The following is an 18,393-nucleotide window of genomic DNA, read 5'->3' as shown; positions in this document are numbered from 1 at the left end:
CTGGCCCTGCCGGGGTGAGGTGTGAGCTGCTGCCCGGGGCGCCTTCCTAAGTGGCCCGGCCACCTCCTCCCTCCTGCCCCTCCCACCCGGGGACCATCTTGAACTTGGTGCACAGAGACCACTTGTCAGCCTGCTGGCCTGCAGCGCCTCCGTGGTACCTCGACAGCTGGCTGAGAAAAACGGCCATGTTCCCGATGCCCCTGCTGCAGAGGTTGTCCCCCGAGGACAGAAGGTTGTGGCATTAAGGGACATGCTGGGAGCCAGCTCCCCGTGCTCTCTGTAAATGCTCCAAGTCCTGACATTGTCACGCCCACTTCCTCTTTTTCCTTTTGTGAGTCTTCTTGGGTCTCTCCATTGTGGTTTGTGTCTCCTTTGTCATGAAGCACCCGATGCTCAATGCGGTCTTCTAGGAACGGGTCCCCAAGGTCACTCCAGAGACACCCCCTCTCACGGCGCACAGTGCTGGCCCTGCTGAGGTCCTCATTGTGTGTTCTCACAGTCTGCGGTCCACACTCAGGCCGGGGCTTCTTTCTGTTCCTCTCCCACCTTCTCCTTCCCTTTCTTCCTTTTCTCTCTCATTTTCCACGTGAATGCCTGTGTTTCAGACACATTTCTCCTGGTGGTGTTGGCTTGGCTTGCACCTTCTCCTTCGAGCTGATTTTCAGTGTGCTGGGTGGGTTTTTTTTTTTGAGTCAGTGTCTCTCTGTCACCCAGGCTGGAGGGCACGCTCATGGCCACCACACTCTCCATCTGCTGGGCTCAGGCAATCCTTCTGCCTCAACCATCCAAGTAACTGGAACTACAGGCACACGCCACCATGCCTGGCTAACTTTTTGATTTATTGTAGAGATGAGGTCTCGCCAAATTGCCTGGGCTTGCCTTGAATCCCTGCGCTCAGGTACTTCTCTTGCTTGGGCCTCCCAAAGTGCTGGGATGACAGGTGTGAGCCACCACGCCCGGCTTCACTGGCTGTTTTGATGGAAGATTCTAGTCTGTATTCTGAGCGGCTGGAGTGTGGAAAGGAAGCATGGCGTGGGGGGGGGGAGGTGGTGGACGCAGAGCCCTGCCCTGGGCTCCCTAGCCCTGCTGCTGTGGGCTGTCTGTCTTCTTGCTGTTTCTGAGTGGTGATTGTGGCGTGGGGCTGCCTGTGGCCACTTCCCAGCTGGGCTGTGAAGACTGGGGTGACTCCCTCTGAAGGTACCCACCCGTGAACAGCTTACGTGACTGCTGGGCGCCCATGTGTTAGCCGCAGGTGCGTGTGGCGTGGGTGGGATCGCTGTGCTTGTGCCAGGGGCATACTGGCACCATGCTGCTTGCAAATCTGAATTCAGAAATTAAGACTCATGACAGTCTCAAAGGTAAATAAAGATGTTTCTTCAGATCCAAATATGATGTCCCTCAAATTCTACGTTAAAATGTCTGCCATAAAACCTTATCAAGATTAATTTTGCATGCTTTTTTCTCATATGCTATCCATTGTTATTTCATCTACTTAGTTAAAGAAATTTCTTTCTTTTCTTTTGTTTTTTTTAAATTTGAGGTCTCCCTCTGTCATCCAGACTGGAGCGCAGTGGCACAATCATGGCTCACCATAGCCTCGACCTCCTGGGCTCAGGCAATCCTTCCACTTCAGCCTTCTGAGTAGCTGGGACTGCAGACACACACCACTGCACCTGGCTCATTTTTAATTTAATTTAATTTTTTAATAGAGACTAGGTCTTGCTACGTTACCCAGATTGATCTCAAACTCCTAGGCTCAAGAGGTCCTCCCACCTCAGCCTCCCAAAGTGCTAGGATTGCAGGCATGAGCTACTATTTCTTTTAGTAGAGATTTCATTTACTTTTGGGTTATTGCTATTTTTTAACAATAAAAAACATTATATATATTGAGTAATATTTCTATAGTCATAGTTCGTAAGGTGAGCCCATGGACTATCAAACATCTCAAATGCTGCTGTCAGAGTCAGCATTTCAGGGTGAAGCCACCATTTTTAAAAAGGCCCTTGTTGTTGGTGTGTGGACTTGGTATTCAGGAGGAATAGAATAGCCCAATAGCTGTCTTAGCCCTGACACTGGCAGAGACAGTGTCCTTAAGACAACTGGACATTGTCCTGTAGGTGTGGAGGCAGAGAGGGGTCATCTCGATCCCAGGAGAGGGATTGGGCCTGAGGCAGCAAGGGGTTGGGCCTGAGACGTCTGGCTGACCTGAGTTCAGTGGTGGCCAGGATGGGGGCCCCAAGGGGTGGGTACCAGTGCCAGGGTCAGCACCATCTACCCTGCAGTCCTGCATCGAGTTCCCCTGGGGTGTGGGTGGAGATGAGGGTACTGAGGGGACCCGTGCATCCAAGGGGGGTCTGAGAAGTCCTTGTGGGAATGTCTGAGGACGGTGAGGGGGTCCTGGCATGGTTCCCTGTTGCTGCTGTGTCTTCTCTGCCTGGTGCTCGTGTCCAGTTCCCCCTCAGCCTGGGTGGTCTGCACTGTGGCTGACTTTGTTTCCCCACGGGATATGGTTTCTCTTCCCAGCGAGTTCTCTTTGGCAGCCCATGCTGTGGGGCTTATGGCTCAGGCAGTCCATGCATGAGCGCACCATGCTTGTGGAGACTGAGGTTGGAGGCGGAGGAGGCCGGCCCCAGAGCGAGGATGCTGCGAGGCCCTTGGGGTGTGTCTCTTCTTCCCTGCCCCTCCCTCCTCCTCGAAGCAGCAGCCTCAGTCTCTGGACTCTGCACCCGATCGGCCTGCCCTCCCTGGCAGTGGGCAGGTGATGTGGCTTGTCTCGCTGGTCTCTCCCTCTTGCCAACTCCAGTTCCTGCGTGGTGCATCCTTCCAGAGTCCCTGAGGGTGACTTTGCTTTCCACATCTTGATGTTTCCGAGAAGGAGCTGCTGGAGTCTTAGACGCAATGTGACCTTGGAACTCTCTTAGTCCGGCCGGGAGCGGTGACTCAAGCCTGTCATCCCAGCACTTTGGGAGGCTGAGGTGAGAGGATTGCCTGAGCCCAGGAGTTCGAGACCAGCCGGGGCAACTTGGTGAGACCTTGTCTCCACAATAAATCAAAAAATTAGCCGGGCATGGTGGTGCGTGCCTGTAGTTCTGGCTACTTGGAAGGCTGAGGTGGAATGACCGCCAGAGCCCAGCAGGTCGACGCTGGGGCGGCCGTGAGTATGCCACTGCACCCCAGCCTGGACAACAGGGTGAGACTCCGGCTCAAAAAAAAAAAAAAAAAAAAAAAGAAAGAACTCTCTTAGCCTAATTCCTTCACTTTACAGAGAGGGAAATTTTGGCCCAGGAATGCCAGTTCCCCCCACCTACAGTTACCAGAGTATGCAAGTTGCTGGAAGATGCACATGTCTTTACCAAGGTGATTCTGGAATCTTCTAGTCCGTGACAATTTGTCTTTGGGCTTCTGTCATTTTATTGTTAATCTTCTAATGTCCCTCATTTTATGTATGAAGACGATCTGCCAGATAAATCCTGCTTTGTCTATTATGGAAAGTCTTTGGTGCATTTTTCTTTTTTGATTCTGGCCCTCTAATACCCTGATGATGTTGGGGTAACCAAGTCAATGGATTCAGTTGTCTGGATAATGTCCTCCTCGAATCCAAATTTCCTTGATTTGACCCCTCAGCTCTCTGCTTCTCCTCCACTGATCCTTCAAGGGCACCGACTCTTGGTTTTTACTGGGTGATATGTAATCTGAAATATTTTCTGCTTTTGCATATCTCTGGTGTGCATTTTAAGTGGTCACTGAATGGCGTGGCTGCTCTAATCAGATCATAATCTAGGGAAAAATGTTACATGTTATTTTTTTTTCCACTTGGGGTTCTAAGATCCTCAAAGAAATTTGATGAATTTTTCCTAGAGGTTTGTTTATGGAAGAATTAAATGTTCTTTGGCTACACATGAACACAAGCAAAAATATTTCTCAAAGTGAATACTTCACTTTTCAGATTTGAATTCTAGCATTCCTTGAGCACGACTCTCTTTCCCCTGTGGCAATGCATCTCTGAAAACAGGCTGGGGTTCACGAGCTGAGATGTGTTGATGAACAGGTTCATTGTCACTGGCAGCCTCCGAGGAAGCCTCTCAATGGTCAAGCTTGTCTTGTCAGACACGTGGCAGGTTCTGTCCTTGGGAGCATGTTGGGTGCCACATGGCAGATGGCAGTGAGTGTGCAGCATGGAAGACGTGTGTGTGTGTGTGTGTGTGTGTGTACATGTGTGTGAGTGTACATGTGATTGTGTGTATGTGAGTGTGTCCACGAGAGTTTCCTGTGTATGCGAGTGTATGTGCATGCACACTAGTGTGCACATGGGAGTGTGTGCATGTAAATGTGTGCATGGGAGTGCATGTGTGCGCGTGAGTGTGTGTGAGTGTGTGCGTGAGTGTGCGTGCGAGTGTGTGCGTGAGTGTGTGTGCGTGAGTGTGTGTGTGTCCGCATTCAGAGTGGGACCCCGGTCTTTGAAGTGAGCAACTTTTGGGGAGAAGGTGCAGTTTTCTTCTACTTTTTTCCTGGGTATGGGGGGACTGGAGTTCATTGAACAATTCTAATTTCCTGTACATTTTGATGGGATGAGGAGATGCCTGTGTGCTTTACTTTGCCAACACTGACCAGGCACGACAGATTCAATTACTGTCACGATCCCGGTGGTGATTTTGGTGACCAGCAGGCCCAACTGGAACAGCGGGAGCTCTAAGGAGGTTTTGAGAAATGGGTTGGAAGGTGAGGCGTATTGTGAGCATGAGGGATTGGATCTGGTTGAGGCATCTCACATCATAGGAAGTGGGGTCCTCCTGCCTCCTCCCATGTCTGCTGCTGTCTGTCTAGTTGGGGATGTCCTCCAGGACAGGTGGGCCACAAGACCTGGCTTCTCACCAATGGTCCTATGGTCACTGTGTTTAATCACCCTGACTCCCGTTAAGGCCTGGCTGCTGGGTTATGAATGAGGAAGAGTGTCTGTGCAGGTAACTGTGATTAAGGGCGGTTTAGATTCCATGACTGTAAGAAACCATAAGCATGAGAATGAGTGACTGTGCCGAAGTCATTAACTCATGAAATGTGCGGGAACTCTACAGTCACGTCAGTGTCTGTAGAGTTGCAGACTGCGCATGTGTGCATTGTGGTAGTTTATAGTGCAGTAGCAAGAAGTTCATGCAACCCATGGAGTTGAATAAATGCAACCATTTTGGATAGTGTGGTAAAAGCCATGCCACATGTTTATTCATATGGAAATGATGTTTCAAAATGGCAGCATGACATAAGTCGCTACGTCTTCACTGAGAACTATTACTGGGTCTTGACTGTTGAAACAACTCTGATTTCATTTTCTAAGTGGGCGCAGATACGAATTGAACATAATGTTGCCCATGTGGGTTACACGTTTTCAAATTGTCTAATATTTTAAAATAGTGTCTATATAAGTTTATGTCTTATAACATTCCTAAGCATTCTCTGGGCTGTACTATAATTTTCACATTATTATCTCATACTTTGGTTTTAATAGGATTGGTAAAAGTTTTGAAGTTTTAATTTCAGTTTTTCCCACTGCTCGGAATTTGATGATATAAAATGAAAAGAGGTTTCCATAGTTGCTAACATTCACCAGATTTTGTTCCAAAGTATGGGCTTTAGTAGACTTTTGAATTAAATCCACATTCTCCACCCAAGCCTAGTGATATAATCCAACAGTTCAAAGATAGGTATGCCATAAACAGCTGTAATTAAATAATCTAAAAAAAAATTAAAACATGGAAATACAATAAAACAAGAATTGATCACTTTATAGTGGAATACTCTATAAACTGTCTGCATTGGAAACATGTGGTGAGTTTTAAAACATCTGAGTTCTATAATCCTGGAGTGTATAGTTTATTTGAAGGCAGACACTCCCTCCCCCAAACCTGCCCCCCGCCCCCTGGCTCATATATAAGAATTCAGGTTAGTATGTTTTCGCTGTCCGAATTTGCATTCATTTTCTCATTTTCGAGACAGAAAAATAATTTGGGAGTAGAAACACGTAACAGAAATATACTCACCTCAACTAAATATTTTATCCCTAAGTACTGAAGTGTAATTCTAGAAAGGTACATTCTGTAAATCTGTAAGTCTTACTACTCTGTCTGTCCAAAACAAAAGTCACGTATTGAATCATCCCAAGTAAGAGGAAGAAACTCTTTAAAAGGCTCTGTGTGGTTTAGTAGAGGAACAGGGTCTTGAACTTGTAATGATGATTTTAATTTTTAAGGTGTGCAAGCTTATCAGGAGGGCGTCATTGGTGCAATTACAGGGCCTGAAATGTACCGGGGGTTTTGCAACGTGACGTCTGCACAATCTCCTTTAAGTCGTTAACTGAAGTCGTACAGCCCTCCCGTGGATTCGATGACTGGACCCTTGGCCATCGTGAAAAGTGCTGGCTGTAGGTTACACTGTTTTAAATGGAATAATTCACTTTATGTTTTGGGTTGCCGAGAAAGTTCTATCACGTGTGTGTGAACGACGTTCTAATAGCCTGCCAGGGAAAAAGGGCGGTGTTAACTGGGCAGTGAAAAGACCAGTTCAGGTCTTAGCTTGTTCACTTTTAAAAAGGAATTTTTCCGCAGTCTTTAACCCTTTCCTGTTTGACCTGAGGGGGGTGCCTGCGGCTGTAGTGTTTACCCCGAGATTAAAAAAAGAGAGAATTATAAGCTACGGCAATTTTCCTCCTTCCCTTCTTTTTCCTCCCTCTTCTTCTTCCTCTTCGTCGTCTCCTCCTCCTTTATTTATTTATTTTTGTAATTCTCATTAGGATTAGAGACAGGTTCTGTTTAGAAAAAGCCAGCTTGGTGGCTCAGCCTGTAATCCCGTGCCTTTGGGAGGCTGAGGTGAGTGGATTGCCTGAGCCCGCGCGTTCGAGACCCGCCTGGGCAGCGAGACCTCATCTCTACAGTAAATCAAAAAATCAGCCAGCATGGTAGCACATGCCTGCAATTCCAGCTACTCGGAAGGCTGAGGCGGAAGGATCGCCGGAGCCCAGCGGGTCAAGGCTGCGGTGGCCAGGAGCGGCCACTGCACTCCAGTCTGGGCGACAGAGTGAATCTCCAGCTCAAAAAAAAAAAAAAAAAAAAAGAAAGAAATAACTCTAACAACAGTTTTTAAATTTTGTCTTCACATGGAAAACCACTCCGTTTTGCTTCAGACTCCAAGAGTATGTTTACGTGACGTTAAATGAACGCGGTAGCGTTTTGAGTCGGGGCCTCACTCTGTCACCCAGGCAGGAGCACAGTCACGGCTCACTGCAGCCTCCACTTGCTGGGCTCGGTTGATCCTTCCTTCCACCTCAGCCTCCCGAGTAGCTGGGACTACAGGCATGCATTACCCTGCCTGACTAATTTTTTTATTTTTATTTTTTTTATAGAGATGAGGTCTTGCTGTGTTGCCCAGAGTGGCCTCAAACTGCTGGGCTCAAACGATCCACCTTCCACTTCAGCTTCCCAAAGTGCTGGTATTACAGGTGTGAGCCACCACGCCCAGCCAAAAAGTTACCTTATGAATAAAGAGGTACCTACAACTCTAAGGAGAGTCACTACCTCCACTCCTGAGTGTGGCCTGCCAACCCTGGCGTTGACCTGCGATCTCCCCTCCCCAGCACCTGCCCCTTGGAACCAGTACCCTGGGATGGGGTGACAGGAATCACACCTCTTAGAGAAAGGGGGAGACGGAAAGGGCCCACTCAAGTGTGGCGGCTCCAGGATGGCTCTGGAAGCTTCTTGCTCCGTGGCCTTGTTCCGTCATAACAAGATCCTGTGGCATAGACCAGGGCAAAATCACTTCACTCTGGGCCGTGCTGTGCCATGCATTTAACTGGAAAAGTCACGTTCGCCGTCTTCCAGGGTTTATATTCCAGTTCTAAGAGGCTGTGGGGTTCACATCATATCAACAACACTGTTGTCTGTTGGGGGCTTCCTCTGTGCTCAGCGCTGTTCTCTGATCGCATCTTTGTCACAACCCTGTCTCAGGATACTTACTGTTTTTTTGGGTCGGAGTCTCACTCTGTTTCCCAGGCTGGAGTGCAGTGGCACATTCATGGCTCACCACAGCCTTGACTTGCAGGGTTCAGGTAATCCTCCCACCTCAGCCTCTTGAGTAGCCTCTTGGGTCTACAGATGCACACCACCACACCCTGCTGATTTTTTTTTTTTGTAGAGTTAAGGTCTTGTTATATTGCCTAGGATGGTCTCAAACCCCTGGTCTCAAGCAGCCTTCCTACCTCAGCCTCCCAAAGTGATGGAATTACAGGTGAGAGCCACAGTGCCTGGCCTCAGCCTCTGATGACTAGCCTGTCTTAAAGCTGAGGCCATGGAGGCTGGAGAGGTGACATGATTAGTTATAGGTGTTCCACTGCCCGGGAGAGGAGAAGCTGGGATCTGAGTAGCCCTCTGGCTCCCAAGCTGGGTCTTCCCCACCATGTAGACATACTACCTTCTGCTGAGACTTCCGTGTGGTCTATTTCTGACCCAAGAAAGTCCACTGTGCTGTGGGTTGCTGTGTATGTAAAGGAAATAAGGACTCACACCTAGCTCGGAGTGTCACAAGAGGAGGACGCTTCTGCTTTTTAAAAACAAAAGGTAGTTTCATGGGGCTTAGGTGATGTGGTTTCCTGCTGAAAAAAAGCTTTATTGGAATCAGTTTTTTCCTGTCCTTTGTAGAACTGAAGGCCCGGCATCCACGCCCACACTTTGGCCCATTTTGTTAATGAACAACAGAAATGCACATAATTTGTTTAGAAATTTTACTTGATTGTAGCAAACCCAAACCAGCTATTTTTAGCCAGGAGTGGTCTTGCCAGTGAGGACACCATTTATGATGCAAATGAAAGCAGAGACTAAAATAGCCACAAATGTCTTTAACGCATTTTAAGAATATGATCGGTTTTAACAGGGGCAGGATGGGAGAGAGATCCCATTGGCCTTATCTCCCCAGCACAGGGGATGTTTGCCTTCCCCTGGGGATGCCTCTAGGCTTCGAGTGGGGCAGGGGATTCGTTTTCCCCTGTAAACCCAACACCAGCAGTCTAGCATTTTCCCACCACTTTGGTCCTTACCTGATGCAAGGGCATGCTGTGTATGCAAAATAAATATCTTTTTTCTTTTTTGTTTTCCCCCATTTCAACTCACTTAGCAGAAATCTGTGCAGTGAGATGGTGCCTTGCTAGAAACCAACCCAGGGCTTTTGGCCACTTGGAAGAGTGCATCTCGGGGGTTCAGGCCTGGGGGGCTGCTGAGTCCTTGGGTTTGGGAGGGGATGTGGAGAAGGTTTCCTCAGCGACCTGCTGATGGGCTTTGTCCCGTTTCTCTCTGTGCTCCCTTGCTGTCCTGATTCACCGCATGAGTGTTGGACATGACAGATTCTACTCCATGACATCTATGAATTCAGTGTATTAAATTGTGTCCTGAGGTAACTATGTGTGTGGAGAAAGGATGTCTGTATTTTGAGTACGTAGTAAATTTGCTATCCATCCTCTAGGTCTGAAAGAAAGGGAAGCGTGTCCAGCGCTCTCCAGTTGTGTCTGTTTATTTGTTTTCTTATTTATGTGTCAGGTAGATAAGTGCAAAGTCATTTTGGTATTTACTTTTCTAAAGCGCTGTCTAGGAAGGTGTTGATTTTGAGTGTCAGTTGAGTGCTGAGAAGAGCAGAAACGTCAGCGAATCCTTTGCCCGCTTCCTGGGGCTGCGCTTAGCTGCACACAGGTCCTGCCTGGAAGGAGCCTGTGACTCTGGGATGTGGTGTGTATGTTATTTCTGGTCGTTACTGGCCACGAGCATTACAGCTGCAGGAGCCCTGGGTCATGGGCTCCAGGGGGACACTGACTTTCATAGAGTTCAGTGGAGGGGAGTGTAAACCATCTAGGAAGATGGGGAACCTTTTTGGTCTAGATGCATAGAAACAAGCAGTTTTCCTCTGGGTATCTGTGTACCCAAGAACTTGGCCTTCAAAGTTGGAGGTCTCTTCTCCTAACTAAATTGAAGAAAACAGGAAGGCCAGAATATTTGTTTAAACTTTGTATTTGGGAAGACCCACTTTGTCATGATAGGAGCATTATGTTTTAAAGGTGGACTGAGGATGATCAGAATTCGTCCAGGGGGCCTGTTCAAAAATGTATATTTTGAGAATTTCTGGATAGAGTTTTACAGAGTTGGTGACTCAGGAGTCTGCATCTTGGAAAAGCATCTGAGGTGACCCAATTGCACACGGAGGTTTGTAAATCACTCAGAGTAAGAAATAAATGCCACTGCTAACAAGGGCAGAAAGTGGCCTCACTGAGGTGGTGGTGGTGGGGTTTCCAGTGTCGGTCTCCATAGCACGTACTTTATGAAAAACACACCTATGCCTTTGCTCCAGGAAGACATTCCCTCCCAAACTGGTCACCGTGTAGCTGTCGTCATACAAATGGGGACAGGCCGTCAAGTGTGTTGTCTTGGCATTTGATTCATTCCGATAATTGGCAAGTGAAGGAGTTTAACTAAAAAATACTTAGAGCATGGGGGGTCTAACCTGTTGGGTTCCCTGGGCTGCATCAAGTAAAGAGGAATTGTCTCGGGCTACATATAAATTCCATAGTATAGTTAGTGTATATACATAAAACGGTTTCTTTTTTAAATTTTTTTTTTTAAATTACCAAGTTTAGAAAAATGAGAACGCTATAAAAGTAGTGAGATATTTGACCTTGTTTTGGTAAAACTAATCTATTCCCACGTCTGGTTCGATGGAAGTGGTCGCAGTTCTTAGTGAGTTCTCAAGGTGCTCGTCAGAAAGGTGTGTTTGAATTTTGCTCCTTATGGGCTTCATCATTGAAAACAGCTGCCCACAGATGTTACGCACTGCCAAAAAGCGACGTCATGAATGAGGAGTGGCTTTGAACATCAGAAATGGAACTACGCGTGGGGTCATGAAGAAAATAAATGCTAAGAATACATGATGTTAACAAACTCTGTGGGGCCACCTTGTTAGCTGTCCTGGGCTGCATGCGGCCCGCGGGCTGTGGGCCTGATTTAGAGTCTCTGGCCCTTTGGTCGTTATGAATAAAAAACGAGAATGCAGTGAAGTTGATAGAGTTTTTGTGAAATGCATTAAGATGATTGAAAATCAGTGTTTTCTCACAAGGGTTATATTGCGTAGCCGTGGCATATTACTTTTAATCTAAAAAGTAGCTAATTTTGCGGTATGTTTATTTACATCTTCTTTTTTCTTTCTTTCTTTTTTTCTTTTACAGGAAAAACTAACCCAAGAGTGTGTATTCAGAGAACAGTTCGAAGAAAACTGGTATAACACGTACTCATCCAACCTATATAAGCACGCCGACACTGGAAGGCGATACTATGTTGCATTAAATAAAGACGGGACTCCAAGAGAGGGAACCAGGACTAAGAGGCACCAGAAATTCACACATTTTTTACCTAGGCCCGTGGACCCTGACAAAGTCCCCGAACTATATAAGGATATTCTAAGCCAAAGTTGACAAAGACGGTTTCTTCACTTGAGCCCTTAACAGAGTAACCACTATAAAGGTTTCCCGCGGTGGGTTCTTACTGATTAGCTGTGTCATCCATCAGCTCCACTGTTGCCAAACTTTGTCGCATGCATGATGTATGATGGAGGCTTGGATGGGAACATGCTGATTTTGTTCTGCACTTAAAGGCTGGTCCTCCCGGAGGGCCGCCTGGGGCCGCTTGCTCGATTTCCCATGACCGAAGAGGAGAGAGAGGGGTGTGAGTGTGTGAGTGTGTGAGGCGGGGCGCCGGAGGGAAGCCAGAGCCCGGAGGACCGCGGCCCCATGCATGCTGGAAATAGACACGCTTTTACATTTCGGCCCGTTGTCCCTTCATCCCGTCTCCGCCCAGCCGCCCACCCCTCGACGCGTCAGGATGCTGGCCAGCGGCCCGCGGGGGGCTAGCTGCATTCTCAGAGGCATGGAGGGTGCGGTCTTACTTCAAAGACGATTTCGGTTCCTTCTCACTGGTGTCAGCCCAGTGAACTTAAAGCAAAGACCTCTTAGTAAAAAAAAAAAAAAAAAGAGAAAAAAAAAGAAAAAAAAGTTAAATTTATTTATAGAAATTCCAAAGGCGACATTTTATTTATTTTATATATTTATTTATTATATAGAGTTTATTTTTAATGAAATATGTACAGGCCAGATAGGCATTTTGGAAGCTTTAGGTTCTGTAAGCATTAAATGGCAAAGTCCGCTATGAACCTGTGGTAAATTCATGCAAGTAGCTCTAACAGTGCATGGATCTGGGACACTGATGACCCCAATGTACTCAAGGCGACAATCTCTTTTGTGCCCGTATTATTGTATACTTATGCACATGACTTCTGACACTGAGTATTCACTCTTCAGACTGCTTGTTCCATAGCTTACCCCAGAGGATTAAAGAAAAACTGGGTCTCAAACTTTTATTCTGTGTCTGTAATATTTCCTCTCTCATAAGTGACACCATTATTGTAATGGCATGATTGGAAAGCCTGAGGGTTGGCCTGTGTCTTACTTGTTTAGATCTATCATAGAAGATACCAAAGCTACATAATAACTGTGCATTTATTTTACCCAGTCATCTCCAGAACAGCAGGACTGACATCAAACAGTTTACTGGTTTAGAATTCTCAAAAAAAGAAAAGGAAAAAAAAAAAAAAGCTTGCATAGCACAGACTAATTTTTTTTTTTAAGAGACAAGAATCAGAGGAACAGGCTCATACTTGTAAACTTTTTATTTGTGCACTTGGCTATCAACTATGAAATTATACAAGTACTGTAGGGGTCATTGTAACATCTCTTAGGGAAAATGACTTTCGGTGTGAACTGTTATAATTATGTGGTCAGAGCACCCTTCAAGTAAAACTTGCAAAATGGAACTAAATAAACCTTGATCAAGAGTGACAGTGAGGGAGAAGGCATTATACTTGACTGTGTTTTGTTTTTAAAAACAGTCTTCACAGCGCTCAGTATTTTTAGAGGGAGGTTACTCTATAGAATATCTTTTTCAAGGGTTTTATAACATTTTACACTGAGAAGCCTAAGGATACATATTTCTTCAGTAGCAATAATTTTGGAACTTGCCCTTGGGCGAAGGAGACAATTTCCTACTATATATTAAGGAGCAAAGAGTCAAATTCTTAAAGCAATATTTAAGAAAAAGGAACTGATAACAAATTCTCATCTCCACAGAGCACTTTCGAGTTGGCTGTGTTGGGAAATTGAAAGTGACAGTTGAAAAATGTGTCAGGATTTGTGGAGCTAATTTTAAAGTTTAATATTCCAACTTTGTTTTGCTCCGATGCACATTCTCTATGACAAATAAAAGTGTGTCACTGGTGAGTTAAATCTGTTCCGTGCTAGAGGCGCATCCTTGTCATGACAGTGTATGGCCTGTCTGCAGTCCAAGTCCGGAGCACGTGGCCACGCCCTCCTGCTGGTGTGCGTTAAAGGAAGAACCACGTCTAATATTTGGAATTAAGAGATATTCTGGGGAGGGGACAGAGTGCTGTAAAATAATTGATTTATGGTAAAGGTCAGAATGTCCTCTTTCTTTTTAAAAACTTTCTAAACAGAAACTGCATTTAATCCCATGAAGTAGTATTCTTATTTATTATTTAACCCTTTGCTGCTGCTAAAATGTGCACATATTCAGGCTTTAGTTTTTCCAAAAGGCATTTAATTTTTTTTTTTTTTTGGCTGAAAAAAACGTTGAACATTTGACCACAGGGAAGAATCAAGTTTCTAGGATGTCATAGGTATAATCTTTAGCACTGAAAAAAATTGATTTTAGAAGACAGCCAAAAGTAATGTTAAAGTAGCAGCAGACCCGAGATGATCCGCCTGAAAGGAAAGAGTATTTCTAGAAAATGCTACTTTAATGTCTACTTTTGGAGTTAATTTTGTTTTGGTACCTATTTTTTTTTTTTTTTTTAAGAAAAGCAAAATGTTATATGCTTTTGGCAATTGATACAATAAACTGTAATGGTCTGTAAATAAATAAACACTGGCTTATGCAATTCATGTCAATAGGCGTTCTGGGAGAGATGCTGACTGGGGGTGGGCGTGGTCTGTGGGCAGTGGGGTCCGCGTCCCTGGGGTCTTGTGGTAGAGACCTGCAGCCCCCAGCCACTTGGGGAGGGGGCTCCAGCCTCACAAGCCGATGCTCAGATAGCCAGACCACTGCCTTGCTGGTGCCAGCATTGGGGTCGCGGTCAGAGATGGACTGCACCACCCTCCCATCTGTCACGCGAGTGTCCCCAAGCAGTGTCGAAGGACATGCCAGATTAGAGTGGGGGAGCCTGTCTGCCAGGTCCCTTTCTGCAGATGAGCGAGGGGCTTCCTGGCATCTTCACTCTATCTCCTCCCATTGACACGGCGGCATTGTGCCACCTGCTTGGTCATTTGTGGTTGTATGCGGATACACACAGGGTTATGTAATTCATGTAAATACATAATTACAGACTTCTGAAAACTGGAATTTTTTTTTTTACTTGATGTTCATTTCGGGGCTTCCTTGGATTCTGTGCCTGTGTGAATCCATGGGGTTTAAAAAACACACCCTCCTCACTCTCACAGCCGTGTGGGGTGGGGAGCGGGGGCTGGAGTGGGGAGGGAGGGGAGAACAACCCCCCCACCCCCTGGGTGTCACATCTCTCCTATGAGCACTCCCTGAAGGCACAAGCTGACTTCTAGGATGAAGGCTGATGAACTCCCAGCAGGCGAAGTGTGATGTGTGCGCGTGTTTGCGAGGATGGGTGAGTAGACGGAGACATATTGTTGGAGGTCAGATTCTGTTTGCTGCATCACTTGACCTTGAAATGTGCCAAATTTAGATCCACTGTTCGTGGTCACTTGCACGAAAGAGCACTGACACGGGAGGGGTGGGGGAAGGCACCAGATGGACCGGGAAGAGGTTTTAGCCCCCAGGCCCCTCTGGGGTGCACGTGTGTGTACGTGCAGTGAGCACAGCTGCATAACACCTATGTGTTTCCACAGGCAGGTCACAGCTTTACATTGGTATTTTAGTCTTAAGAGAGGGATGGGGAAGGATTGTGGCAATAAGTGGTGTCTGCCTCCTTTAGTCCACAGCCCCAAATCCAGGGATTCAGGTCTGTAGCATGGACCCCAGCCACAGAAGGCTTGGGTACAGATGTCAGAAGCGTGGCCTAAATGTTTGATTCTGGTCTTGGGCTTGTTATAGCACTGGGCCTGTCTTTGCCCTTGGGTTTTTAGAAAGCAATTTTGATATAACCTTTCCTTCATCAGAGAGGAACATGCAGAAATAAGAAATACGCGCTTCTGTGGTTTTTTTTAAGAGAAGAAAGTGAAGGTTGGGTGTGGTGGCTCACACCTGTCATCCCAGCAATGTGGAAGGTCAAGGCAGGAGGATTGCTTGAGCCCAGGAGTTTGTGACCAGCCTGGGCAACATAGCAAGACCTCCTCTCTAAAAGAAGTAAAATTAGCTGGGATACGCATGCACCAGCTCTTTGAGAGGCTGAGGAGGGAGGATCACCTGAGTCCAGGAGGTTGAGGCTACCGTGAGCCATGATTGTCATGGTCATGTCACTGCATTCCAGCCTGGGGGCCAGAGTGAGACCCTGACTCAAAAACAGCAACAACAAAAAGTAAAAAATGAAAAAAAGATGAAAGTGAAAACGAATCTCGTTTACACGTCTTCCCCACTAGCTGCGTCCCCAGTTTGTGACGGACGTCGGGCTCGAAGGTCCATCACACTCTGTCAGCTCTACTTACTCTTTGCTGTTTAGGGCCACAGTAAAAGAGAAATGCTTACCAGAATTCTCATTATTCTCCAACTATATTCCAGCTTAGGTCCTGGAAAACATTTTTAAAATTTAAATTTAATTAAAAAAAAAAAACTCGTAGGCTTAAGGGGGTGTCTGAATGGAGGCTGTGCTTGGAACTGGCTCTGGCTTTTTTTTTCCTGCCCCCCTTCTGAAGGTCCTTTTAATTATGTCTGTTGCTTTGATTATGTTCCCATCCATAGTAGCAGACTTAGGAAACTTTGATGCTGGGAGCTAAGGAGTTGAAAAGGTGTGTCCTGAGGACATTTGGCACTGCCAGGGAGGTGGGCCTTACGAGCCTGCCCACGGCTGAGCTTGGAGATAGTGCATCTGGCTTCTTCTTAGCCATTTCATGGGGTGCTGTAAATCCTGGGAGCCCACCTGGCTGCTGCCTATGGTATCCCGTGTCCATGTGTGCACGGTGGCTTCGGGAGGTTCCATTTCTTACTAAAATGAGAGGCTCTTCATGGTCTGTGAAGGCCTTAGAGCTGGGGAGGCAGTGCCCCAGGTGTCTCCTTGGTCTGACTAGGTTTGCTCCAACTCTGCCCCCTCCTTCCTTTCTTCCCTCCCTCCTCCAGTCTCTGATGTGGAGCTGGTGTCAAGATGGAGAAGACAGGCATGTCACTGAGGGCACACGCAGGGCTTAGACAGATATCATGGTGTGCTGTGACAGTGCTGGGGTGAGGAAGGTACCAGGTTATGAAGTGGCAGGTGTGCCATGAAGACTTGTGGGGTCGGGCCACAACATCAGATGGGGAAGAGTTACGGGAAGGAGTAGTGGCATCCCTGGTGTCTACTGTGTCCAGAAAGTGCTTTGTTCTTTGAGAATTTGGGCTCCTGGTGCCTCTCTCTCTCTCTCTCTCTCTCTCTCTCTCTTTTTCTCTCTCTCTCTCTCTTTAAACTTTATTTTGCTCTACAAAAAAGACTTGCACATGCATGTTTGTTGCTGCATGTTAATCACAATAGCAAAAACATGGATCCAACCCCACTGCCCAGCAGAAGCAGACTGGATAAAGAAAATGCGGTACCTATACACGATGGAATATTACACAGCCACAAAGGACAAAAGCCATGCACTTCTCAGCAAAGTGGATGGAGTTGGAGACCATCATTCTTAGGTCCTGGTCTCTTTTGCTGATATTTCTGGAATAGCTGTGACCCCATCTGAGGCTGTCAAAAGTGCAGTCTGGTTGGTCTTGCAAGCCTTCCGACTCCCCGTCAGCTTGTGGGGACCGCCAGTACTGCATTCTTTGAGGCAGACAAGCCCGCTGCCCGGGGTCACGTGTGGCCACTTCAGAATGCCCTGTGGTTACTCTTGGTGTCTCTCCAGAGGAAGGAAGGTTCATATTAATATCATTAATTCAATTTCCCTCTCACATTTTCCTCATGACACAGGCAAAATCTGTAACATAAAAAAAATTAAAATATAGGAAAATAAAAACCACAAAAATATACCATCACCATAAAAGCTTCTGGTTCATTCTTTTGATACGTACGTATTGAGCACCTGCCAGAGGACACAGAACAGTGCTGGGATATAGTTGTAAAAAGATAGACAATTTTCTGATACCAAGCTGGCTTTGTGTCCATGGTTCTTCAAACACCTGGTACCGGCTTAAGAAACTATAGAACGTTTAAAGGCAGTCAGGACAACTTTGACCATTTTCCATGAACTTCTCTTCAGCCACGTATTTAAGTGACATTAACACGTGAGAGCCTGTGGGAGGCAGCCCTATTCAAGTTCTCTAGGTGCAAGCTGGATGGCGTTGAAAGGGCGTCTTCTAACTGGATCATACAGATAGCTTGGTGGGTGAGTGGCTTCTTGGCAGAAAACAAATTTCTTGTGAAGTGAACAGAGTGAAGGCCAACCTGTTCTCTGGCCTCCCCTCCTTGGGAAAACTTGTCAGTGGTGGATTTGCGATGCTTTGAGGGGTATGAAGATTCAGTGAAGACACTAATTCCTGGGCTACCAGGACTGATGAGGTTGAAAAGTGCCTCCTCTCATTCCGTCGAGCCCACCTCACAGGAGCAAAGCAGGCATATCATGTGACCACAGCTTTAACACCAGGGAGGGGCTTGTGCATCTGGGTCAGAGGGAGGAAACCTTTCATTTGGACTGTCTTCACTGGAATGGCAGAACTGTGGTTAGCCAGTTTCTGGTCGCCTTGTGCCTTGCTTTGATCTCCTTTTCTAGTTGAGGGGTACCTTGAACTCCTACACCCCTCGGGGTCCCCATCCCACCCCACATTTAAAGAGCAGACATGTCTATGTTCCTGTTACCGAGTTAGTAGAGCCTTCAGACTTTTCCCAGAAGAATTTTATGACCTTACGTTTGGCTTGGCAAGTAAGAGAATTGAATTAAAGCATTATTCAAAGCAGGGCATCCTGGCCAGGGCATCCTTCAGGAGACACTTCATGACTGAGCAGGTGGGGTGGATCCCAAGGGGGAAACATTTCCATGATACTGCCACTGCCCTTGTGTCTGAAGGGCCCTCTGGAGACAGAGGAGGGTTCTGAATGACTCTTTGGTACGTGGACACAAAATTAGAATCAGGCCATTTCCTTGGGCGATTTGCTTCAAAG

At 46.6% G+C, this 18,393-nt stretch overlaps 1 protein-coding gene across 1 annotated transcript in view; it reads left to right on the top strand.

The window, feature by feature from the left end:
* Positions 1-14,010, top strand: part of LOC103262295 (fibroblast growth factor 9-like) — a 30,757-nt gene extending 16,747 nt beyond the window's left edge. Inside the window, exon 4 of the mRNA XM_021713298.1 lies at positions 11,246-14,010. Within this exon, the coding sequence (XP_021568973.1) occupies positions 11,246-11,491 (246 nt within the window). The 3' untranslated portion in view covers positions 11,492-14,010. The remainder of the gene's footprint in view (positions 1-11,245) is intronic.
* Positions 14,011-18,393: the final 4,383 nt, after the last annotated feature.

This window comes from Carlito syrichta, unplaced genomic scaffold, assembly GCF_000164805.1.
Source record: "Carlito syrichta isolate Samal-C Ts95f unplaced genomic scaffold, Tarsius_syrichta-2.0.1 Scaffold304432, whole genome shotgun sequence".
Lineage (NCBI taxonomy): Eukaryota > Metazoa > Chordata > Mammalia > Primates > Tarsiidae > Carlito > Carlito syrichta.
This window is presented reverse-complemented; position numbering and strand designations above follow the sequence as displayed.